This window comes from Quercus suber, unplaced genomic scaffold (genome assembly GCF_002906115.3).
Source record: "Quercus suber isolate HL8 unplaced genomic scaffold, Cork oak 2.0 scaffold_299, whole genome shotgun sequence".
Taxonomy (NCBI): domain Eukaryota; kingdom Viridiplantae; phylum Streptophyta; class Magnoliopsida; order Fagales; family Fagaceae; genus Quercus; species Quercus suber.
The window spans coordinates 668,619-695,137 of NW_027069755.1; the positions used below are offsets into that span (position 1 = coordinate 668,619).

The 26,519-nt window shown below is 38.4% G+C and overlaps 2 protein-coding genes and 1 long non-coding RNA gene across 6 annotated transcripts; 1 reads left to right on the forward strand and 2 right to left on the reverse strand.

The window, feature by feature from the left end:
- Window positions 1–6,312, reverse strand: LOC136071284 (uncharacterized). Its single transcript, XR_010632569.1, has 2 exons — window positions 4,415–6,312; window positions 1–568 (listed from the first exon to the last, which is right to left on the reverse strand). It is a non-coding gene; the product is annotated as an uncharacterized LOC136071284 (long non-coding RNA).
- LOC112015239 (isoflavone reductase homolog) lies at window positions 271–26,519 on the forward strand. The gene is made up of 4 exons (XM_024047620.2): window positions 271–582; window positions 25,065–25,308; window positions 25,448–25,651; window positions 26,048–26,519. Exons 1-4 carry the CDS (start codon window positions 370–372, stop codon window positions 26,209–26,211), a joined length of 825 nt encoding a protein of 274 aa, XP_023903388.2. The 5' UTR covers window positions 271–369; the 3' UTR covers window positions 26,212–26,519.
- LOC112015237 (uncharacterized) lies at window positions 13,914–20,813 on the reverse strand. 4 transcript variants are annotated; one of them, XM_024047617.2, is made up of 4 exons: window positions 20,460–20,806; window positions 19,240–19,301; window positions 15,024–15,923; window positions 13,914–14,928 (listed from the first exon to the last, which is right to left on the reverse strand). In XM_024047617.2, the coding sequence occupies exons 3-4, from the start codon at window positions 15,087–15,089 to the stop codon at window positions 14,506–14,508; spliced, it is 489 nt and encodes a 162-aa protein (XP_023903385.1). In that variant the 5' UTR covers window positions 15,090–15,923; window positions 19,240–19,301; window positions 20,460–20,806; the 3' UTR covers window positions 13,914–14,505. The 4 variants fall into 4 exon arrangements, 2 of the variants coding, with proteins under 2 accessions (XP_023903385.1, XP_065638441.1); XR_002883192.2 differs by lacking the exons at window positions 13,914–14,928; window positions 15,024–15,923 and adding exons at window positions 15,936–16,073; window positions 16,326–18,030 and having other exon boundaries at window positions 20,460–20,813; XM_065782369.1 differs by lacking the exon at window positions 19,240–19,301 and having other exon boundaries at window positions 20,460–20,807.

Consider the following 26,519-nt stretch of genomic DNA (forward strand, 5'->3'; position numbering starts at 1 on the left):
TACACTTTTTATTTTATTTTATTTATTTTTATGGGACATGCTGGGTACACTTTCAAGCCTATTTATTTTCGCTTAAGAACTTTGTTTGTCTTATACAGTACTAGTGTCCGTAAATATCATGTATATATATATATACACACATATTCAAGTTTGGACTGTGGATGGAGGGACCCGTCTTGAAAATACCTCTGGAGCTCAATGATTGCGGAGTCGTCAAATGAAAAGAAAAGAAAAAAGTGAATATTAATTGGTACGGCAAAGAGGAAAGTTCTTATTGTGGGTGGTACTGGGTACATCGGGAAGAGGATTGTGAGGGCAAGCCTAGCACAGGAGGATCATATAACCACCTATGTTCTTCAACGCCGAGAGATGGGTTCTGACATTGATAAGGTCCAATTGCTTTTTTCTTTTAAGAAGCAAGGTGCCCGCCTTATTGAAGCCTCATTTTCCGATCACAACAGCCTCGTAGATGCTGTGAAACAAGTTGATGTTGTCATTTGCACCATGTCTGGGGGTCATCCTGGCTCTCTTCTGTTGCAGCTTAAGCTTGTTGAGGCCATCAAAGAAGCTGGAAACATTAAGGTTAATTATTAACTTTATATCTTCTTTTTATTTTATATCTTTTTTCTTTTTATAAATATATAAAAGGTATTTTTTTTTTGAGAAATAATTACAACTAATCTCACAGCTCGAACAATTTTCTCCTTAGACTTCCAAGCACTTTGTGCATGGGGAGGTGCCAATGAAGTCCATTTCCATGTTTAACTAACTATGTTTACGATAATTAACTACGTACTTAGTATCACATTTAACAATAAGCAAGTATATTATTGTAGTTTCATTACCAATTGATTGTGTTGGTCTCATATATTCATGATAATTTGATAAAATACTTTGCGAATAATTTCAATTAATGCGAAAGCCTAAAAGACGTATATATTGTGAGTAAAAATCAAAGCAAAAACAACAACATCAAGCCCAGATTTGAGCAAAAACTTCATGAAAGTTCAATATATGTCTAAAACACCCTTGAACGTTTAGACCCCAAATTATAAAAAAAATAATTCAAGCTTATAATCAAACAATTAATGTGCGGAACATGAACATAAGCCAATCACAGAATTGATAACTAATCTATGCCAAATATAAACACATCCACAGCAGTAAATATAAGGCAAAAATAAAGGGAAGGAAGATGCAAACATACGGATAACACATGATGTGTTATCGAAGAGAAAACCGAAATCCTTGGCGTAAAACCTTTCCGTTGCCCTCCAAACGGTCAAATAATCCACTAAAGAATGTAGTTGGGATACATGAATAGCAGAAGACCCTCCAAGCCTAATCTACCCAAGTACCTAAGCCCTCCAAGTTTCTTGCTCCAACGAGGTTACACCAAACCTATTTTTTCTTTAGCTTCTCGGATTCCGCTACTATACCATAGTATCAACCAATGTATATTGGTTCCTTCAAAACTGCTTCCCTTAGCACCAAATGAACCTTCTCATAGACATGGGTGTGGTGAGAAAATGATTTGGTCAACAGCCTCTCAAGGGTATGACAATGGAGAGGAAGAGAGTAGAGAAATTTGTGGAGTCTCTAAGGTAAAGATTGGGGATGAGGCAATCTTGTTTTTCTCTAGGGTTTCTCTCACAAAATTCTCTCTCGAAATTCTCCCAATTTAGTGGGTATAAGGGTCTATATATAGTGGTGTGTGTTTGGAATACGAAGAGACAGTTTTTGCCAAACAGGGCTGATTGGCTGCTTGACCTCGTGGCTTGTCCAAGTCGCGAGTTCAAGTCGCGACGTAATGGCCTGGCCAACCTAGGACTTTTGTCCTGTAGTGCGACAGCTGGCGCGACTCTTCAGCTTCCCTGTGTACTTCTTACGTACCTGCATTTGGCGGCTTGCCAGTCGCGAGTCAGCCACGAGTCCTAGCCGCGAAAATCTGCTTTTTGCATATACTTGAGTTTTTCTTCACATCTTCTCACACACTACTCTTACAATAATTCCACCTAAATACAGGGTTACTAAGTACTTAAATTACAAGCAAATTGGCACGGAATAAAGCCAACAAGATGGTTGATAAATTTCAACCTTACAATCTCCCCCTTTGACTATTTCGTGACAAAACCCTAAAATAAACTCTAGACTTAACGCGTGAGTTGAGAACAGTTGAAAAACTCACTCACACCTAACTCTAGAATTTGTGAAGCTTTAGAACCATAAGAACAAGTAACTCTTGAAACACAACACAATAAGTTCATTGTATGCAGAAAACTTGTAATGCAAATGGAGCAAGCATAATGCGATCAAGTACAATGGAGTAAAGCAATAAACCATGGTAAGACCAAAACATGCAATCACTATAACCAAGTGATCACAAAGCTCATTCACACTTGGAATGAACATCCGGACATTTCAAGTTGACAAACACAAGGCAAATCACTTGAATCACCAATACTTAACCAATGCACAATACATAAAGTATGTGCATCTAGGAAAAATCCTACACGGGCACAAGAGTGACAGTACTTTAAAAAGAATGCATAGCATTAGGTTAGAAGTACTGATTTAACAAAGTACAAAGGCTGCATAAAGCATGACACAAACCACAAAGGCCTACAAGTGTGCATAATCAAACCCTTAAATCTTACATAAGCAACATGGGTACAAACCAAAAAGAAACAGAACATATGCTGAATTAACTAAATAACATCATCAATATATAAATGAACCAAAGTGTTAAAAACATTCAAGAGATATGAGTTTAATCCAAATAAACAACTAACACCACAGAGTTTTAAATTAGTAAAAACAGTAGAAAGCCAAAAAATAATCAAAGCTATGCATAAAACATCAAGTGATAAAGAAATCTTCCCCTTTCACTATGCTTTCTATCTCCCTGTCTGTCTCCCCCTTTCTATGTGCATCTCCCCCTTTTTGTCAGGAATAGCTAAAGGCTATCGTTAAGCTTTTGTTGTATAGCATCTAACTGAGTCTCGATAGTTATGAGTCGCATCTGAGTTTGATTGTGAAAGGAGTTGAGAAGCCATTCTAGATCAGAAATCTGATGAAACACATTCTCGATGAAGTAACTTTGCTTGGGCATTTGAAATCCAAGAGGAACAGACAGAGTCCCAGTTGCTTGAATAGGAGTAGCTGTAGCATGAGCCGTTGGAGATGCATGTGTGAATGGCTTACTCTTATGTTTCTTGGAGGAGTGACTCTTGCTTGCTTGGAGAGAGTACTAGGATATTGGTCGAGGACGAGGCAGAAGTCTTTCATCTGATGAAGGACTAACACCTTCACTAAGAACAATCTTCATGACTAGACTGCAGAATGGAAGAATTGTTCGTGTTGCTAAACGGGCCGATGTTTTCCCAATGATTTGGAATATATGAGCACAGGTGTCAATCGGTACACCAGTAATAAGGTCATACAAGAATTTAGCCCTTCCAAGATTGATGAAGGTAGTATTTGATAGTGGGTAGAGATTGGAGAACATGATCAGTTTTAAAGTTGTCAATTCAGGTGAAAACAATGCAGTGCTTATAGATGATCTTGTGCTTCCCACTTCATGTTCATTCCCAAGAACATGAAGGATGTCTTGTGCCTGAAGTTCCCGGTCATCGTATGAAGTTCGATCCACATCTTTTGGTCTGGGGATGTGAAGAACTTTAGCAATGTAGTCTGCATTTACAGAAAATTCTTTTCCTCATACCCAGCATTTCAACTCGACTCCTGTGTATCTGGTATTTGAAAAGAATTCTTTGACCAATTCTTCAGATGGATCCTCAAAATTTCCAAATAGATCAACCCAATCTCTTTCTTCAAAAATCTTAGGGATAGATGTTGTCCCTAGTGTGTCAAACTTGACAACTCTTTCCACAATGGGAGAAGACTCTTTGAAGATGTCTATGTAGGTCTTTGAGTCAGTAGAGTCCTGAATCTCTCAATGGTAGAGTCGTTGGATGACTTAGACGATAATCGTGTCCGTTTAGCAATCGGAGTTGACGGATCATCAGTTACAATGCCTTTGCTTCTAGATGAACAACGAGTTATCTGCAACAAAGTCGACACACAGAAAAGAACCAAAATACAATACCACAAGAAGCAAACATTAGATTGATTAGTTTCAGTTAAATAGTGTGACAAGAGATTTCACAAAATCACAACAACAGTAACAACTTAGAGACAAAAGGGCAATGTGTAACACAAATACACAAATGACGAAAATGCCTGGAATAAGATATGAATGGAGCAACACATTCATGAACCACAGTAAATAGCATAGTCTCTCAATAGATAGAAACATGAAAACGCACACATATAATGAGAACCAAAGTGAGGGCAGGACAAGAAACTAAAGATCAAAACAGTAAGAATGAAGTAAAGGAAGTAAAACCCATACCTTTTTCTTGGTGTTTGATGAAGACATGATGCAAAAATAGAATCTTTTTCAGTGAGACTTGGAGTGTTTGAGAGAGAGAAAGGAAGAAGACCATGAACAGTCACTGATATTTGAGGGAAAAACTGAAAAACAATTTTAAAAACTGTCTTTAAAACGCAAAACACGCATTTTTCGCCACTGGATCAAGTCGCTAGTAAGTCGCTAGGGTAAGCCGTGAAACACTATGAAGCAAGATTCTTGAAAAATCTTCTAAGTGTTTTTCGCAACTGAAAGATCTACTCGCGAGAGAGTCGCGATATGAGCAGTGAAACTCTCTGTGTACCCCTCGCGACTGGACCTTCCACCCGCAAACAAGTCGCCACACTGAGTCGTGAAAAATGCAAAAACACAAATTTTGAAAGTTCAATATGTGTCTAAAACACCCTTGAACGTTTAGACTCCAAATTATTAAAAAAAAACAATTCAAGCTTATAATCAAACAATTAATGTGCGGAACATGAACATAAGCCAATCACAGAATTGATAACTAATTTATGCCAAATATAAACACATCCACAGTAGTAAATATAAGGCAAAAATAAAGGGAAGGAAGATGCAAACACACGGACAACACACGATGTGTTATTGAAGAGGAAACCGAAGTCCTTGGCGTAAAATCTTTCCGCCGCCCTCTAAGCGGTCAAATAATCCACTAAAGAATGTAGTTGGGATACATGAACAGCAGAAGACCCTCAAATCCTAATCTACCCAAGTACCTAAGCCCTCCAAGCTTCTTGCTCTAACGAGGTTATGTCGAACCTATTTTTTCTTTAGCTTCCTGGATTTTGCTACTATACCATAGCATCAATCAATGTATATTGGTTCCTTCCAAACTGCTTCCCTTAGCACCAAATGAACCTTCTCACAAATGTGGGTGTGGTGAGAAAAGGATTTGATCAATAGTCACTCAAGGGTATAATAATGGAGAGGAAGAGAGTAGAGGAATTTGTAGAGTCTATAAGGTAAAGATTGGGGATGAGGCAATCTTATTTTTCTCTAGGGTTTCTCTCACAAAATTCTCTCTCGAAGCTCTCTTAATTTAATGGGTATAAGGGTTTATATATAGTGGTGTGTGTTTAGAATACGAATAGACAGTTTTTGCCAAACATGGCTGATTGGCGGCTTGACCTCACGGCTTGTCCAAGTCGCGAGTTCAAGTCGTGACGTAACGGCCTAGCCAGCCTAGGACTTTTGTCCTGTAGTGCGACAGCTGGCACGACCCTTCAGCTTCCCTGTGTGCTTCTCATGTGCCTGCATTTGGCGGCTTGCCAACCGTGAGTCAGCCGCGAGTCCTAGCCGCAAAACTCTGCTTCTTGCACATACTTGAGCTTTTCTTCACATCTTTTCACACACTACCCTTACAATAATCCCACATAAATACAGGGTTACTAAGTGTTTAAATTACAAGCAAATTGGCACGGAATAAAGCTAACAAGATGGTTGATAAATTTCAACCTTACACTTCATAGTATCACTGGATCTAAGCAAAAAAAAAAAACTAGATCTTCGCCGGATCTAACCAAAAACTACCAAACCCTCACCAGAATATCGCTGGATCTAAACGGATCTAGGTAAATCTGGCCTTCTTTCATGGGTTTCGTTGGTCAGATTGGGTTCATCAGTTTTGGAGAAGAAAACTCGCCATCCAACCCGCCTAAGTCGGATTTGGTGGTAGAGACCTGCCGTTGACCGTCACCGACATCGAGTCGGCTGGTTTTCGGGTTGGCCTAGATGGTTTGGACGGGTGGGTCAGTTTTCGGGTTCCAATGAACACCCTAAGTACTTTCATGGAAAATATTAATAAAAAAAATTATTTTTATTTTTATTTTTTCTTTTTCCATAAAAAAGTTTTTAAAAAGTTTTTTAAATCAATACACTTAGGCCATTTGTTAACTTTTCCCATAATAAAAAGTTCCACACTTGACACTCCAGTTATATTTTCTTTAGAATAAGTCCAAACACAATAAATTTCACACTATGTTAATGTGACAGGTTGTGATTGATATACATATGAACAAAGTTTGGCTTTACTTAAACAAGGGCAAAACTAAGTGTAAGCTTGTGGAGTTCATGGCCCATCCAACATTATATATATATATATATATTGTAGGGGTAGTAGGCCCAATAGTGCGTATCTATATATATGTTGGGCCGGGGGCCCAATCTGAGGACATCAAGTAGTTTGAGGACTAGAAAACAATGTCACAAGAGTCTGTGTTAATGAATGAAAAGGTGAGGTATGGTCATAAGGGTCCAAAAGAGTGATCCGAGGAGGAATGCTTCCTCAGCTGAGCAAAGTCGAGGTTAGAAGGTGCGGTTTGCCGTCAAGAGCAACATTTTGAACAATTCCATTGATGAAGATAAGCATCAGGAAGGAACAGGACAGAGAGAGGCTATGAAATATCTAAAGGAAAGCTACTACTACCACATTGAATGCTTTGCAGCTAACTCTCTGACCGCATTAATGAGGAAGTGATACCTGAACAGTAGTTTTTAGCCTTACAGCTGCTCCCTAAAGACTTCAGGAAGGTGCTGATGTGACAAAGATCAACGCCTACCATCTAATCTACACGTGGAGGGCAGAGATGAAAGGAGGAAGATAGTATAAAATAGAAGGGAGGCCTTAAGAAGAAGGGATCGAGGAATTAAGAGAGAATTACTGTAGCAATAAGAACTATACTTGTAACCAACTTCAAGAAGTATATACAAGAACTGATCTCCTCGGACTATTTCGAGTACGATTTCCATTAGATACAACCAGTTTATTTTTACTTTATTGTCATCTAGATCCACTATAATTGCTACTCAACTCATTAGAGACTAGTTTTCCAACCTACTATCTACAAATTCATTGTTTTAGGCTCTTTGGGCCTAGATCTTTTGCATTTTTAGGCCTAGGACTCAAATTATGACCTTACAATTGGCGCCGTCTGTGGGAAATTATGTTGCTATAGTGAGCTCAACGTTCAGTTATGGTAGGTTCAAGTCCGAATCTGGAGGAATCTATAGGGTCCCAATGTCAAGAACATTTTGTTAATCTTGAGCGAAGAAGGGATCGGGAGGTTAGTGTGCATACCACCAATACTAGCAGGAGCCAATCTCGTAACAGGAGCCACCTTTGTCATGAGGAGAATACCAATGCCATGCAATTGGAGATTGAACATTTGAAAAGGAAGTTACGCCACAAATGGCGAAGGTGAACTCCTTCCAATTCTAATTTCTCCTCTGGCAATGAGGAGGATGGTAGTTATAGACCCAGGTCAAGGACTCCCCCTAGTGAATCTTTCTTGTATGATGAGGACTACCACCGTGAGCGTAGAAAGAAGGGCCTGTCTTGCAAAGGCCTAGGAAATGACGCTATAAGCAAGGCGTTAAATCAAATTTTCAAGTCACCTTTCACGCGCAAAATTAAGGGAAGGAGATTTCCTCGGTGGTTCACTCAACCAGCGTTCACCATGTACAACGGTCAAACGGATCATGTGGAGCACGTGAGCCACTTCAACCAGAGAATGACTGTACACTCCAAGAATGAGTCCCTGATGTGCAAGGTATTTCCATCCAAGTTGGGGCTTATGGCCATAAGGTGGTTTGATCGCTTGGGAGCTGGATCTATTGATTCTTTTAAAGAACTCACCGTGGTGTTTGGATCTCGCTTTATAACATGCAGCAGGGTTCCTCGGCCTTTAGACTCCCTGGTGTCTATGACCATTCGGGAAGAAGAGACCTTGAAAACGTACTCGAATAGGTACTAGGAGATGTTCAATAAGATAGATGCGAACTTTGATGACGTGGCCATAAGAACTTTCAAGGTCGGCCTACCTGTTGAGCATGGCTTAAGGAAATCTTTGACTGGGAAACCTGCTAGCAGTGTACGTCAACTCATGGACCAAATTGATAAGTATAAATGGGTCGAGGAGGACTAACAACAAGGAAAAGGGAAGGCTAAGGTTATCCCACTAGAGAGAAGGGATTTCAGGTCAGACCGCTACAACAATAACTGGCCTCGGAGAGACTTTGTTGGGCAATCGAGGTCTACCACTACTTAAATGGTTAACACGGTGTTTTGAGAACCAGTACACTAAGTCTTGGAGAAAATCAAGAACGAGCCATTTTTTTAGTGGCCAAATAAAATGGGAGGTGACCCCATGAAGCATAATCAAAACCTTCATTTCCAATACCACCAGGACCAAGGGCACACCGCAGAAGACTGTAGAATTTTGAGGAGTCATCTGGAGCAACTGGTTAGAGAGGGAAGGCTGAAACAATTTCTACATCAGCCTAACGGACCAGAAGGCCAGACAAGATCAGGATTTCAGGGGAATGCTTTTTCCAGGGCCCCTTTGGGCACCATCAATGTCATCTTCGCGGCCTCGGGAAGAACTGGCTCTCACCCCTCCAGGATGATGTTTGTAGCCCAGCCACTTGCCGAGGACTCTAAACCTGAGCCGAAAAGGGCTAGAGTAGAGAACCGACCGATGATGAGTTTCTCTGAAGAGGACAAGGTTAGAACCATACAGCCACATGATGATGCCCTGGTGGTCACCCTCAAGATAGGGGGATATAATGTTAAGACGGTGATGGTGGATCAAGGCAATGAGGTAGAGATTATGTACTTTGATTTGTACAATGGGCTGTGCTTGAAACCTGAGGACTTGATAGCTTATGATTCGCCTCTAGTGAGCTTCGATGGCAAGGTTGTTATTCTGAGGGGTCAAATTTGACAACACGTGCAAGTAGAGTCAGAGGTGGTAGAGGTAGATTTCATTATAGTGGATGCTTATTCTCTTTACACTGTCATTGTGGCAAGGCCCTGGTTTCATGCCTTGGAGGTTGTTTCCTCCACCCTGCATCTAAAAGTAAAATATCCGTCTGGAGACCCGATTAGGGAATTGGTTGGGAGCTAGTTTGTGGCTAGGCAATGCTTGGTATTTGTAATTATGCATTAGCCCTGAGTTGAGTTATTGGCCTCTGCTAAGGGGGGGCCCCATAGCAATCAAGGATTTCGGTGCTATCTTTAGATGCAGAGTTAGAAGGGGCAAAGTGTGAAAAGTTATAGGAAATTGTTATGAATGGTGATTCAGAAATGTTTTTTCAGGTTGGAGCTTAGTTGCCTCCTCAAGAGAAGGAAGAATTGATAATGTTTCTTAAAAAGAACATTGATGTTTTCGCATGGAATGCTTATGAAACTCCTGAGGTGGATCCGAGTTTCATTTGTTATCACCTAAACGTCAACCCGGCTGTCATCCCTAGAAAGCAACCACCTTGGCGCTTATCTAAAGAACATTCTGATGTTGTTAAGAAGGAAGTGAGCAAGCTTAAGCAAGCTGGGGATATTAAGGAAGTGTTCTACCATAAATGGTTGGCTAATACGATGGTGGTGAAGAAGAAAAATGGCAAGTGGCAAGTATGTGTAGACTTCACAGATTTGAATAAGGCTTGCCTATAGGATGCCTGTCCAAAGGATCCCTTCCCCATGCCTCAGATAAATCAGTTAGTGGACGCAACAGCAGGCCATCATTGGATGAGCTTTCTGGATACCTTGCAAGGGTACTATCAGATACCTTTGGCTTTGGATGATCAAGAGAAGATAGCTTTTGTTACTCCTACTGAAAATTATCACTATAAAGTGATGCCATTTGGTTTAAAGAATGCAGGGTCTACCTATCAGAGGATAATGACCAGGATGTTTGAGCCACAGTTAAGAAAAAACATTGAGGTTTATATAGATAATATGGTGGTAAAGAGTAAGGTAGAATCCGAGCATGTTAATGACCTCGGGAATATCTTTAAGATATTAAGGAAACATAAGCTGTGCCTTAATACTTCTAAGTGTTCTTTTGGTGTTGGTTCAGGAAAGTTCTTGGGGTACATGGTCACTTACTGTGGAATTGAAGTCAACCTTGACCAAATTAAAGCAATTAACAGTTCACAGCCACCTCGAAATCCCAAAGAGGTTTAGAAGTTGACAAGGATGACTGCTACTCTAAACCGATTCATTTCTCGGTCAGCAGACAAGTGTAGGCCTTTCTTCTAGTTATTGAACAAGTGGAAGAGATTGGAATAGACCGAGGAGTGTATCCTGGCCTTCCAACAGTTAAATGAATACCTATCTTGGCCACCCATTATGTCCAAGCTAGAGGTGGATGAAGTTTTGTTTGTTTACATCGCGGTGGCTTTCCATGCGGTGAGCTTGGTGTTGGTGTAGGTTGATGGTGGTGTGCAGTGGCCAATTTACTATGTTAGCAAATCACTGCATGAGGCCGAGGTGCATTACCTACCACTGGAAAAGGCCATTTTGGCAATAGTACATGCTACACATAAGCTCTCCCACTATTTTCAAGCCTACACAATTGTTGTCTTAACTCAACTTCCACTTAAATCACTTCTTTAAAGTGTTGATTACACTGGAAGGATTGTCAAGTGGGGTACAATCCTAAAGGCTTTTGATATCAAGTACATGTCTCGTACCTCTATCAAGGGTTAAGTTCTCGTAGATTTGGTGGCCGAGTTTGCTGAATCTCCATTGGAAGAGAAAGTTGAAAAGCAGAACATGGATGGAAAATCAGTTGGTGTGGTCTCCTTGCAAAACCTTTATCCTAGAGGGTATACGTTGATGGTGCAGAGAATCAAAGAGGATCTAAAGTGGGGTTAGTTTTGATATCTCCTAAGAAGATCATTATTGACAAATTCTTAAGATTGAGCTTCTTGGCCACAAACAATGAGGCTGAATATGAAGTTCTATTAGTAGGGATGACCATGGTTTAGAAAATGGGAGGAAAATCAATGGAGGTCTTCTTGGATTCAAGGTTAGTGGTGGGCCAAGTAAGAGGAGAGTTAGAGGCCAGGGATGCGAGAATGTAAGAATATTTAAATTAGGTTAAGCATTTACAATCAGGGTTTGAGTCTTTCGACTTACAGCACATCCCCAGAAGTGGAAACACCCATGCTGATTCTCTGGCCACTCTTGCAACCTCCTTGGCGCAAAGCTTACCTCAGGTTATCCTTATTGAAGACTTGTGTAAGCCTACTAAGATAAAGAATGAGGTGGTCCATATCCATCAAATTAGGGTGGGATCTAGCTGGATGGAATCCATAGTATTGTTCCTTAAGGAGGATATCTTGCCCAAGGAGAAGTTAAAGGTTGACAAAGTGCGAAAAAAGGCTTCTCGATTTTGGCTGTTCGAGGACCAAAAGTTGTACAAGCGCTCCTTCTCTAGGCCATATTTGCTATGCATACACCTTGAGGCGTCAGAGCTACTCCTAAAGGAGTTACATGAAGGGATTTGCGGAAGCCACACAGAAGGTAGATATTTGTCTTATAGAGCTCTTACTAAGGGATACTGGTGGCCGAACATGCAGAAAGAAGCGCAAGAGTATGTGAAGAAGTGTGACCAATGCTAAAGATTTGCACCAAACATTCACCAACTAAGGGGAGTCCTTAATCCTCTGTCCAGCCCTTGGCTATTTGCTTAATGGGGCTTAGATATTGTAGGACCTTTCCTTAAGGCAGAAGGGAATAAGAGATGGTTGCTGGTTCACATAGATTACTTCACCAAGTAGGTTAAAGCTGAACCATTGATAAATATCAGGGACGTGGATGCTAAAAGATTTGTTTGAAAAAATATTATCACTCGGTTTGAGATCCCCTATACCCTCATCTCTGATAATGGTCTTCAGTTTGATAGCAAAGCCTTCAGGAGGTACTGTTGTGACTTAGGAATTACGAATAGGTATTCCATCTCAGCTTATCCACAGGAGAATAGGCAAGCCAAGGCTGTCAATAAGGTTATAGTGAATGGACTTAAGAATAGGTTGGATGAGGCGAAGGGAAAATGGGTGGAAGAGTTGTTACACGTCCTTTGGATATATCGGATCACACCTTGTAGATCAACAGGGGAGACACCCTTTTCAATGGCTTATGAAGCCGAGGCTATTATTCCTCTGGAGACTGGATTCCCAACACTGAGAACGAGTTCTTTCACTCTGAACAACAATGATGGGCTGTTAGAGAAGAGCTTAGACTTAATTGAAGAGCGAAGAGAAAGTGTCATGGTCCAACTAGCATATTATCAACACTAGCTCAAGCAAGGGTATGATGCCAACATAAACTAAGGCCATTAGCACTTGGAGACCTGGTATTAAGAAATGTTTTGGGTACTGCAAAGAATTCAGCATGGGGAAAGTTAAGGCCCAACTGGAAAGGGCCATATCGCATCACATTAGTGGCTGGAATAGGTGCATATTATCTTGAAGATCTAGATGAAAATGTTGTACCACACCCCTGGAATGTAAACAACCTGAGAATGTATTATTATTAATGAATGTTTTCTTTACCATATTTTGTTTTATTACATTATGCGTTATGCGTCCTACTATTTATTTGAATATCAAACTAAACCTTGGTCATACCTGGCTCCTCAGACCATATACCTTGAGTAAATTGATATTTTTTTTTATCATTTTTTTAAATATTAAACAGAACCTTAGCTATGTCTGGCTCCTCGGATCACATGTTTTAGGTAAATTATACTTCATGTCATTTTTGCTGAGTATCAAACAGAACCTTGGTTGTGCCTGACTCCTCGACCATATACCTTGGGTAAATTGATATTTTAAGTTATCTTTCTAAGTATCAAACAGAACCTTGGTCATACCTGGCTCCTCGGACTGTATACTTTGGGTAAATTGATATTTAAACAGAAGCTTAACTATGTCTGGCTCATCAAACCACATACTTTGGGTAAATTAATACTTCATATTATGTCTCTAAGTATTAAACAGAATCTTAGCTATGTCTGGCTCCTCGAACCACATACTTTGGGTAAATTAATACTTCATATAATTTTTCTAAGTATCAAACAGAACCTTGATCATACTTAGCTCCTCGGACCACATACCTTGGGTAAATTGATATCTTAAGTTATTTGTCTAAGTATCAAACAGAATTTTAGTCATGCCTGACTCCTCAGACCACATACTTTGGGTAAATTGATATCTTAAGTTATTTGTCTAAGTGTTAAATAGAACTTTGGTCATGTTTGGTTCCTCAGACCACATAACTTGCTCAAACTGATACTATCTATTATTCATCTAAGTGTCAATAGAACCAACCGTGCTGGATGGCAAACATCTTCATTGTAGTAACATGATAAAATGGACACTTATGAGTACCACTTAAAGCATTTGAAAGTATATCTGTGATCTGTTTAAGAGCTGATTATCATTTCCAGTTCCTTAAACTTATTGATAGGTGGAGAATTTGGTAGAGCTTGACATGAATGGGTGCTCTACCATTATGTATATTTTAAAGGTTAAGGTTACACTATGTTGCTGATCATATGAGGGTGGTAAGTATACTACCACTTATGCAGATAAACAAATGGGGTTATATCTTATTGTCACGTTGGCAAAGTATTAAATGAAACATAGACTATATTTGGATCCATATAAACATCACAAGTATAAAGGAAAAGCTTGCAATTGTCATTAAACCAAGCCTCTAAAAAAGGTAAATAGATTACAAAAGGTTAAATGAATTATAGAGCTTGAAAACAAAAACAACAGTTAAAAATTTTTTTTAAAAAAAAAAAAAGAAAAAAAAAAGATAGCTTAAGGCTTCATCTTTATTACAAGCATATCCTTTTGAGTCTTAGGGGGCTGGGTGGAGGCTACCGTGGTGGATGCAAGTCCTTTGCCTTTGAGGTCTTCCTTGGAGGGTATGGGAAGAGTTGCTAGCACAATCTCCATGTTATGGGAAGCCTCTTTCTCCTTGTGGGGCTCTTTGAGGGCGTTTGGAGGTAAGTGGGCATCTTGGGCCACTTCCTTGGTGGTGTCTACTGCCTTCTCAGCGTCCTCAGATTGCTATGTTGCCTTAGAGGAGATGTTGGCTGTGGGAAGAGTTTTGCTTGGGCTTTTCTTGGGCTTTCCTTGCGTTCATTTGCCTCCTTGGAGATCGAGTCAGCCTTGATGCCCAAGGAGCCCAAAGCCCGGATGGCTGAAAGGTAGAACACATTCTATGCTCTCCTAAGGGCAAAGGAGGCGTCAATCCTAGCTTAGTCAAGGGCCTCGTTCCACACTTGGAGGCAATAGAATTTGCACACCTTCGAGACCTCAACCCTGAGGGTTTCCTCGATCTCTACCACGCCCACGTCGTAGTCGTCCTGCTTCTTGGCCTTCTCGACCTCCTCTAGCTTCTTTGTCAAGACTTTGATCTGAATTTTGGCAACAGAGAGCTCGTCCTCAGCTTGGCAGAGCTGCTTGCGCTGAGCTTCCGCTTGCCTTTTCGCCATATCTAGAGCGGCCTCGGCGCTTTTCTTATCTCTATCAGCTTCAACTAACTTAGCATTAAGGTATTGAGACTTCTTCTTTGCTAGTTCGAAAGCTTTCACGACAGCAACGCACTTGCCCTCCTCTTCCTTCATTGCCTTATGAGAGCTAATGACTATTTCCTCAGCATTGTGGGTAGCCTGGACAACCTTTAAAAAAAAAAAAAATCAGCAAAGTATAAATACAGGTATAAAAGAGATTATTGCTAGGATAATGGGAAAAAGAAGGTAGTAGGTGGACTTACTAGAGCCAGGTCTCTCTTTAAACTGAGGAAGACCTCATGCTTCCTCATTGACCGCCAATCAGCCATATCTTCAAGCAGAACTAAAGCCTGCTCCACAGCATCGGCCACGTAGCCGGCCTTCCCTTACTAGAAGTTTCTGATTGAAGCATCGGTAGGCAAGGGCGCCCCATCCAAGACTATGGCGGGGGTCCATGCAAGGGTCCTAACTTGTTAATCACCCTTCCTATCTGCCAAGGTCTATGTTACCCTAGCCTGCTTAGCTCCTTTTTAGGGCTTGGTCTCCTTGGTTAAGGGGTCTTTCCCTTATTCTACCGCATCCTGGCTTTTCTGATCCCTCTTGCTTTTATGATCAGCGGGATCAGCTCGGAGAGGTTGAATGGGTGCAGGAAGGGGAAGCTTTGCTTGAGTGGCCTTTTCGGGCGCCTTGTCCCCTGCTTGGGACTCCATAACTGCTAAAAGACCTGCCTTGGGCTTGCATTGTATCCTCATGTCTTCTGGTAGAGAGGAGTCTCCTTGGGTCTGGCTTGCTTGCGCGGGAGGAGGGTGGCTGAGGTCACCAGATGGGGTTTCAGGAGATGAAGGTCAGTTGAAGACTTCAAAATCGTCTTTAGAGTCAGAAACTTCAACAATCCCTTCCTCTTCCTTAGTTGAAGGGTGGGACAAGAATGGGGTCAGTAGTGAGGAAACCTGGGACAGCAACACTTATCTGGTGCAGGCGCAGATCCTTTGCCTTGATTACGCACTTTAGCGCTTGAAAACTTGAGGAAAGAGGTGTTTAGCTGAGGATTATGTATGCTGCCTAGAGCTGACCGTCGCTGTGAACGAACACCTCGGATTTAAGAATTTTGTCTAGGCTCTGCTCGTTGACTAGACTGAAATTTGGAACGGCGGCATTCTTATCTACAAGACCATTTGGGAAAAAAAAAATACATCGTTAGCAAAAATGGCACAAATCAAAGGAGACAATTCAATTACAAGTAGAAACATAGACAACTGGGTAAAGAACATATCAAGGGAAAAGGAGGAAATTTTCAAATAATAAACCTAGACCTAAAACCCCACTTGGTTGCCCCTCTCTCGTTAGGCAAGGGAGGTAGTCGTGCCACTCCCCTGACATGATAAAAAAGTCCTTGTTCATGCCTTTATTGGACTTAGGAAGGCATGAAATGAGCCTAATCTTAAGGTACCTAGTTTTTAGGTTACTATAACCCTGCCCTTTTAAGTGATGGAGGTTATAGATCCAGTTGACATCATGATGAGTAAGCCTTAAGCCCATTTTCTCATTGAAGGCCTCTACACTACCTAAAATCCTAAACATGTTTGGGGCACATTGGGTGGGAGCTAATCTATGAGCCCTAAGGTAGTCCCTAGTGACGGTGCCCATGGGGATTCTCATCACACCCTCTATAAAGGCAATCATTGGGATTACCACTTCTCTCTCTTGCCTTTTCTCATGTCATTCCCTTTCCTTACAATACCTAATAGAGACTCTTGGCGGGATCCTATATTGAGTTTTAAAGCTTTCTATATTCTCTGCGGAGTTTACCAGGTAAACGAATCTACCCATTCCTATGACAGGATTGAAGGTACTAAGAAGATAAAGAGAAGGTAGGTGGGCCAAGGAGAAAAGGACACGGAGAAAAGAAAAATGGATGGAAAAATAAATGGAAAGATTTATAAAGACTTACGCGAAGAAGAAAACTCTCCTCGGAATGGCTCTTGGTATTTCTGAAGGCTCAAGTGAATTGAATAGGTGTGCAAGTTCAGTGTATAAGTGCTAAAGTGATGTGAATGAAGTGTTTGGATAGTATTTATGTCAAAGAAAGGGCGACAAGCGGGAAAATTCCCACTTAGGTTCCAACAAAATCCTCAGCCGTTGGATCCACATCGTGCCGTAGAACGTGGGGAACATGGTGCTGCAGAAATTTAATGAAGGCCCGTCTCGAATACCGAAGCGGCAGGAGCATGCGTTGGGTAGTTAAAAAGCACCTATGGTGACAAAGGTGATGCATGATAAGTGCGGGGCAATTGTGGTAATATCGAAATCCTCCTTTCTCCCTGGGGAGCTAGAGAGGAGAATTTCGAGAGGCTATTGTGGGGTAGTAGGCCCAATAGTGCGTATCTATGTATATGTTGGGCCAAGGGCCCAATCCAAGGACATCAAGTAGTCCGAGGACAAGGAAACACTGTCACAAGAGTCCGTGTTAATGAATGAAAATGTGAGGTATGGTCATAAGGGTCTAAAAGAGTGATCCGAGGAGGAATGCTTCCTCGACTGAGCAAAGCCGAGGTCAAAAGGTCAGTTTGCCGTCAAGAGCAACGTTCCGGATAATTCCATTGATGAGGATAAGTATCAGGAAGGAACAAGACAGAAGGAGGCTATGAAATATCTAAGGGAAAGCTGCTACCATCGCATTGAATGCTCTACAACTAACCCTCTGGCCGTATTAATGAGGAAGTGATACCTGAACAGTAGTTTTCAGCCTTACAGCTGCTCCCTAAAGACTTCAGGAATGTGCTGATGTGACAAAGATCAACACTTACCATCTAATCTACACGTGGAGGGCAGAAATGAAAGGAGGAAGATAGTATATGTCACGCCCCAAACCCGATACCCGGATTTGTGACCATGACCGGCATGCTAATATCAAGCTTAAACTTGATATTAACAAAAACCAACTTAACTTTATTTCGAAACTTTTAAAAAAACTACTCTTTTTCTTTTCATCCTTGTTTCCTTACTTAAAAGATATAAGCTTTCACTTGATATTCAGAGCATCTACATTGTACTCAAAGATTGACATAATCCACCAATTGTTCAAATTCAGAATTTCACATAATACATCTTTTAATACTTTAAGGTATACACTTTCATTAGATCCTAAAATACACAATGCTACAAATCTAACATCATATTGCTAATTTAGGATCTATACATATAAAACTAAAACCAGCTCCTTCTAAAACTCGACTAAGGCTCCCTCTGCTCCAAAATAAAACCTGCTAACTAAAAGAGTGGAAGGGGTGAGCTACACAACTTAGTAAAGGTAAGATATATGAGAATTCAATAAGTATGTATGTAAATCAAATCATTTCATTTTACAATTATTCAGATAGGAGAACCCCTTTTTCATGCATAGTATTTTATACTATTTATAATAATAATTTATATGCTCTTTGTAAAAATAATTGTTCTCCCTTTTCTTATCGGAATAATATTATCAAAGCCTTTCGAATTGAATTTCTTTCATTTCTTACAAAGTTACCATATATATATTTTCATTACAAATGATCAGTTTAACTTAAAATCAGACAATTGGTAACTTTGTCTTAATCTGGAAGCATCTTAAAGAATAATAAACTTTCCTTCATAAACTCCTTGTAAAATATTATAACTTTCATAATTATAAAACTTAATGTTTCATAAAGAAAAACAAATATCTAATAACTTCTTAACATAACTTGTATTTTCTTCAGAAACTTTATCTTTATAGTATAACAAAACTTTAGAAACTTTTATCTTTAATGAACAGCTTTCTTTTCATCAGAAACTTCTTCTTTCTATGAGAGCTTTTAACTTTCCACAATGCATTTAACAAAATAATTCTTTCATGATTAATAACATAATATAGCTTTTCATAAATAACTTATTGGTTAATTCATAGCTGATAAGTCTGTACTTATTTGGAAGGCTTCTAGCACCACAGTGCTAGACATCCAGCATTTCTCACAATGCCAGGTATTCCTGGGATCACATCATAATACATATCTTCCAACCATGGGGATAGGTTGGCTTCCCCCACAAGTTGGCCGTAACCAACAAGGGGCGAGTACAGTAGAGCTAGTCCCACTTATAATGGCCAATCAGATAACATTTTCCATGGAAAGCTAGTAATTAACCTCTACTAGCAGAGTTTAGATCACCAGAGAACATAACCCCAAAACATTTCATACTTTACATCATACTGAAATTTCTTATTGTGCATAATATTTCATAATAATAGCATTTCTATTCTTTTATTTAAACATCATATTCGTGGAATTAGTAATAGCATCAATATGTTTAAATCACATACATAAGGTTTCGAAAGCTCACGAACATATCATTGTCAGAATAATGATTATATGACATATCTCTAATCAAAACCTTTTAATGCATCATATACTTTAAAATAACCTCATGACTTATCAAATGCCCATATAACTTATCCCTTACCTGAATGCAGAGGAACTGAGAGCCTAAAGTCAAAGGAGCTTAGACCTGGCGACTGGTAACACCTAAACCACAATCAAAGTTTATTACTATCCAATATTTCCTTAACATAAACTTACATATTCATCTCAAAGCCTGTATCTTAGAATCACGGAAATCCTAATTCCCACCTCAAGGAGTTTCCCACAAACATATAATGCACACATCAACAAATGATGTACCAACTTAAAGAAATGCCATCATTCTCATATTTATCTCATAACTCTAGAAGAGCCAGCTTCATTTCAAAGGGTACTTTGAGCTTAGGACAATAATGCATGCATAAATATACATTGTTTTAAGCATTGTCATGCAATCATATACACTCTTAAGGAAATATACAGCATGCTGAATAAAACAGCTTCATAAATACAACCGTCGAATGGTTTAGAACCCCTCCTTTGAGTACTAAACCTTGAACCAAGGTATACAAAATTTAGTTATGATCCAGACATACCAAATGATGAGCATAATAAATTATAGCTCAAATCGTTCACCCTAACTTTAGAATTAAATCCTCAAATCTAGGCATGTCCCTTATTGTTCACTGTTTTATTCCAGCAGCATATGCCTCATTTGTAAAATACAAACGGGCTACCAAAACACATCCAAAATTCATGAAATTTTACAGAGAAACTCCCCTGTATGTCTATTACATACCATAAAAATTTTGTAGTCAAAGCATAAAACCATAATTTATTACAAATCATACAAGGAAGCATGCACGAATCTGTCCAGACAGAATTTCTTGCAATTTAGAAATTAAACCATTATTTTTATATTGATCCAAATGCTGTGAGACCAATTCCGTAACAACCGTATATGTCTTAGCTTTCATAAAAAATTAACCCTAGCATCCAAATTCACAGAATATGATTTAATACATATTTTTCTTGTTGTAAACATCAAATCTGTCACAGAGACAGCTTCAGTACATAATCTTACAAAATCATCAACAAATAACAATAGGCCTTAATTTCATTTAGGTATTTTTATACCTATACAATACATATTAAAATACCCTAATAAGCATCCAATAAACCATAACACCATCACTCTTTCAACTTACAAAAACAGAATCACAAGTTCAGTCTCACAAATCAGAACAGAGGATAAAGAATGAAAATAAACAAACAATTATACTATCCAAATACAAAAAATCAGATGAGGTTTAATTTACTTACCCACACACTTTGAAGATGAAACCTTAGTGTTTAGGCTCTTAATTTCTTCTTAGAGAAACTAGAATTTTCAGTGAAAGAGTGAGAGCTCTTGGTGAGATGGTGTTGCCGTGTGAGAGGGGAAGAAGAAATAAACAAGAATAAAGAAGAAGTAGAGAAAGAGGGGCTGAACTTTCTGTCTCAGCAAAAGAAAAGATAAGAAAGAAGACTTTTTGGGCAACAAAAGAAGATAAGGAAAGTGGACATTTGGGGTGTTGACCGTGGGTTTGAGAGAAATGACCCAAAAGAGCTTCCTAGCTCTTTCCTTATGAGAAAAGTGAGTAAAGTGTGATGAATTTTCTGATTTGTGTGTGTGTACCCGTGGAAAATGGATGGGAAGATAGCTTCTTGGATGTTCTAGTGTCTTAAGAAAGTCAAGGAAGAAGTAAGGTGGCTCTTGGTGATTGCATGGCCAAGTCTTGGTCTTTGGAGTTTGTCATTATGCATGAAACTTTGGCATTGTGTGTTTTGAATTTCCATTGATTGCATGTGGGTGAAATTCTACTATACTATCTCATGCATCATGCCTAATTAAAACATCAACTATGTATATAATAACTTAAACCAATTAATATAGTTTGGTACATACTTATACTTAGTATATATTTATAATACAAATAGCCATTCCATTATTTATTTTCTTTACAATTCTTATTCAAAGGTCTTATAAAATAATATACTTATTAAATACTCTTATATTAATTTTAGAAAGTAAGTGACTTAAAATAATAATTAACTATTTAAACACATAATTTAACTATTAATTTGGGGTTGGGGTGTTACAATATAAAATAGAAGGAAGGCCCTAAGAAGAAGGGATCGAGGAATTAAGAGAGAATTACTGTAGCAATAAGAACTGTACTTGTAACCAACTTCAAGAAGTATACAAGAACTGATCTCCTCGGACTGTGCCAAGGACAATTTCCATTAGATACAACCAGTCTATTTTTATTTTTTTGTCATCTGGATCCACTATAATTGCTACCCAACTCATTAGAGCCTAGTTTTCCAACCCATTCTCTACAAATTCATTGTTTTGGACTCTTTGGGCATAGATCCTTTGCATTTTTGCAAATTGTGACCTTACACACACACACACACACACACACTTACTAAAATTTTGAAAGGTTTGACCTATAAAACTAAGAATTGGCCCCCTAAAAAATATTAAATGACCTTTTTATTGTAAAATTTATTATTATATTTGCTAAAATTTTGGATCGTTCATGATTTTAAATAATTCATGGGTTCCATTGTAACTTGTCTATTTACATTGGTAGAAAATTTCATAACTTATATATGTTGAAAGTAAAAGTTTTAAAATTTTCACTATGAAGTAGTATATTAGATACAAGTTGATATTTTGTATCTAATACATTTATGAATTATGACTAACTTTGGCATTAGATATGTCTTCGCACACATGATTTGTCTTGACTAATTTATCTCTACTATATAACTTGGCCCCCATATAAAAATTCCTAGTTCCGCTCCTAGAGCCAAACCTTTTTCCATACGATAAAAGGCATGTCAGTGAGTTAGTGAAAGATATTACACTAATTACAATATGAAACTTCAACAAATTGCGATAAAAGTAGTGAAATTTGTTATGTATGTATAGTAGTGGTGTTTTCTTTATCTTTTATTATATATCATATTATCCAAACAATTAGAAGTCTATATAAATTTATGAGGTTTCATGAGTTCAAAATAAATAAGGTCTGGTATTCTATAAAATGATCCCCATATTTTATTATAGGATCTCCAAAGTTTGTTGTAAATCCTTTCAGAAAATATAGAAATTTAATTCTACTTTTTATTTGAACTTTTATTTTTTAGATAAGTAAATAGTGGGGAAGGAGACCAGCGCTTCCTCAAAGGTTTCCTTCGCGGTAAGTGTGGCACACAAGCGCTTCCTCAAAGGTTTTGATGAGCAACCTGCAATAAGAGATTAACCTGCAATAAGAGATTAAGGAATTACATGGATGGTTTGATAAGGTGCTAATAATTTGAGCAATGATAATGTCAACGACTACTTTGGCATCTAGCTCTACGTGAAGTTTACTAATGTTCAGATTTTTAGCTAGCGTGAGACCATCACGTAATCCACATAGTTTAGTGGCAAGGGAGTGGGTAAAGCCTATATTTCTAGAGAACCCTCCAATCCAGTTTCCTCTATAATCCCTGATAAGACCACCGGTGCCCGCTATGCCTGGGTTGCTCTTTGTCGAGCCATCGGTGTTGAGTTTGTAGAAGCCGATGGGCAGTGGCTTCCATCCAATGGAGATTGTTCTGCAATTTTGTTTGAGAGATCGGAGGGGAAATGCAGTGAAGAGTTCAACGGATAAAGATTGGATTTTTTTGAAAATGTCATCGGGGGAGAAGGGTGTGCTTTCAATAACGAATTTATTTCTTGCGTTCCAGATTGCCCAAATGGAGATGGGGAAGATGATTTGCCACTGTATGTCCGAGAAAAGGGATGTGGTGATGTTTTTGGAAGCCATGTTTTTGATCCATGAAGTCGTGGTGTTTGCTGAGTAGAAGAATTGTGGGGGATAAGGCATGATTTTGAACCAAATAGGAGTGGTGGCAGTGCAATCACGGAGAATGTGGAGCAGGGTTTTAGGAGTAGTGCGACATAAGTGGCAGGAAGAATCATTTGTGATCTTTCTTTTGTGAAGCAGGGATTTAGTTGGAAGGCTATTGTGGTAGGAGAGCCATATGAAGGTGTTGATTCTTGGGAGTGTAGGGATCCTCCAAATCCATTTCTCGTTTCTGTTTTGGGCTTCGGATTGAAGGTCACAAGCTAGGTGGTAAGCTGAACTTGTATTGAATTCACCATTCGGAGAAGGGAACTAGAAAGTGGAATCAGCTTGTACGGAAATGTTAGGTTTGGGAGTGGCTCGGATTATGTCCGTGATGAGGGTGGGGAGATGGAAAGAAATTCCGTCAAGGTACAAGTTACCCGTTTGGTCCCAAAGCTCACAGACCTTCAGCAACTCTTCGTTCCTGGTAAGAAGGCCATGGATCATGCTTCTTAAAGAGCCTCTGCCCGACCAGTTATCTCCCTAGAATTTTGCCGAATTGCCATTGCCCACTCTCCAACCTATGCCGAGTGTGTTTGAGCAGACCAGCCCAGGCAACAGAAACATTTTATTACTATTGGACTATAACTTAAACCCTTATTTATAATTTGAAAACAACTAGGCATAACATTAATGTAGCAATATGAGAAAACATACATTAACTTTTTTGACTAAAATCTTGTTTCTTCAATTAATGAAAAATAAAAAGAGCTTACTTTTTTGTGGAAGCAATTTCTTTGTGCTTAAGATTGTTATAACTATGTATCAAGTTCATGTACCTACGTTCTTTCCACATTGTCATTGTCTCTTTATGTTTACCAAAAAAAAAAAAAAAAAAAGTTACTGTATATATTTTGTTTGACATAGTATCACTGTCTTTTATTATATTCACTTTCTCCCATATCCTCAATTACTTCATTAACCTCTTCAAAATTAGGGTTTTGATTATCTCAAATCCACTTTTTTGCATCCACTCTCATATTTTAAATATGGACATTATCTCACGGTTTTTTAAAATGTGTATACATATCAACACATCATTGTGGGTATAGTGTAAAATTTGGACTAATACCAGGTAATAGTAAAACTTTTCAAACAAGTCCATTTTCCCCCATAAACACAAATAACACATAACACTGTTTGAAAGTTTTTTGTTCCTGCAAGTCTTCTGCTTCCTTTTGATAGCTTGTCGTGATTGCATAATTCACAATGACTGCATTATTTAGCAATTATATGCACAAGAGAGTGTCTGGATAACTAATAATAGATAAATAGCAACTAGAGATGAAGAGGCATGTAGGAGGAATTAGAGAATTTTCAAACGGCATTAAGAATTGGAGATTTTTGAAAATTTTGTTAGTACCTAGTAATAATCCAATTCTTAGGGATAATTTTTGCATTTAACCCAGATTAATAATTATAACTTTGCAATTTATTTAAAGAATTTCAATGATTTACCTAATCTTACGTACATTGAAGGACTAGCTATGATAGATATTCTACTTATTAGCTAGGATTTTTTTTTTTTTTTTTTTGTGTGTAGTTAATTACCAAACTAAATAAAATTTCTGATGTTGAACTCAAAAAGGGGAAGAAATAGAACAAAAAAAAAAAAAAAAAAAAAAAACCCTATCTAACTAACTAACTAACTAACTAACTATATATATATATATATTTATTTCAAGAACGTTTCCCAGCATTAATTAGAGGTTGATGATTAGTGTGGGTTTATCTGGATTACTTGTTTAGAATTTTTTTTTTAATAAATTTAAATGTTAATAAATTTAAGTCATTTATTTACTTTTTTTTTTTTTCTTATCTAACAACAAATAAGTTGGTCAATGCACGCACACACTAAATGATATAGAGAAGATCTGTGAACAGAACTTTACTTAACCATGTAGTATTCCTAAAAGGCAATGTTACTTGGGGAGGATGTGATATGCTAACATCTTGTCATATTTTGTATAAAAAAATTTTGTAGCGTTTCATACCATCGGAATTTGGTACAGACCCTTCACGGATGGGACATGCTCTTGAGCCTGGAAGATTGATATTTGATGATAAAATGGTAGTGAGAAGAGCAATAGAGGATGCTAAAATCCCCTTCACTTATGTAACTGTTAACTGTTTTGCTGGTTACTTTGCTGCCAACCTTTCTCAAATGTGGGGAACATACTTGCCCCCTAAGGAAAAAGTTACCATCCATGGTGATGGCAACGTCAAAGGTACCCACCCCCACTAGACAAGGATTATATGTTTTGCTTTGCACAAGACTTGGCCTGGGCTCGTGAATTTTTTATTTTTTTCTCTTTATTATTATTAAAATGTCATATATGTTTCATTGTTTTGGAATATTTGCTGCAGTGGTTTACGTGGATGAAGACTACGTTGCATTATACACAATTAAAACAATAGATGATCCTCGAACATTGAACAAAACACTGCACATTCGGCCTCCAGAAAACATTCTCTCCCAAAGAGAACTAATTGAGAAGTGGGAGAAACTTCTTGGGAAGGAACTTGAAAAGATTAGCATTTCACAAGAAGATCTTCTCGCCTCCATCAAAGGTAAAAGTTAAAAGGAAAGCTACTGTTAGAAATTATGGTTAAGGAAATAAATTCAACATTTTTTAATGGTTTAATATTTTGAAACAATTGGTAATTTATTATGGTATCAAAGCATGAGATATTCCTAAGTTTGATCTATGTTTGCACTCTACCTCCTATTTGAAATATTAAAAATTTTGCGTGTTGAGACTCACTTATTAACAAAGAGTTTAGGTCTCTATCGTTAGAATTACGACTAAGTAATTGAATTCAGAAGTTTCTAATAATTTAGACTTTTGCGATAATTGGTAATTTATAGGCAATATCAAGAATTTGCTCAACTCTTATGCTTTTTACATGTCCAAGACTATACATATGATAATTAATTTTATTATTTTCCTTCTGTTCTGAGCGCAGGACTGGACCGTTTTGGCCAGGCAGTAGCTGGGCATCTCTATCACTTTTTTTATGAAGGTTGTTTGACAAACTTTCAAATAGGAGAAGAGGGTGAAGAGGCTTCAGAGCTTTATCCAGATGTGAAATATATACGCATGGATGAATACCTAAAGCTCTATCTATAACTTTGAGGTACTTCACGAGTTAACCAATTGCGCTTCCAAGGTTAATTGTGAGGGTGTGAGTGTGATGTCTAAACATGGCCTTCCGAACTCAGTGGAGATCTCCGTGAGTGCTGAGTTGCAGCTTTTCTAATTATAGGGTTGTTATAGTATGTGTTATTTTGTTGATTGAAAAATTATTAACTACTCTCGGAGTACGATAATGTGATTCTTACATTCATAGTAGACCCGACTATGAATTTAATTTGTGAAAGATACCATAAATGTAAGAGGACAAAACATCACCTTATTGTACTTTAGGAATTTTTAAT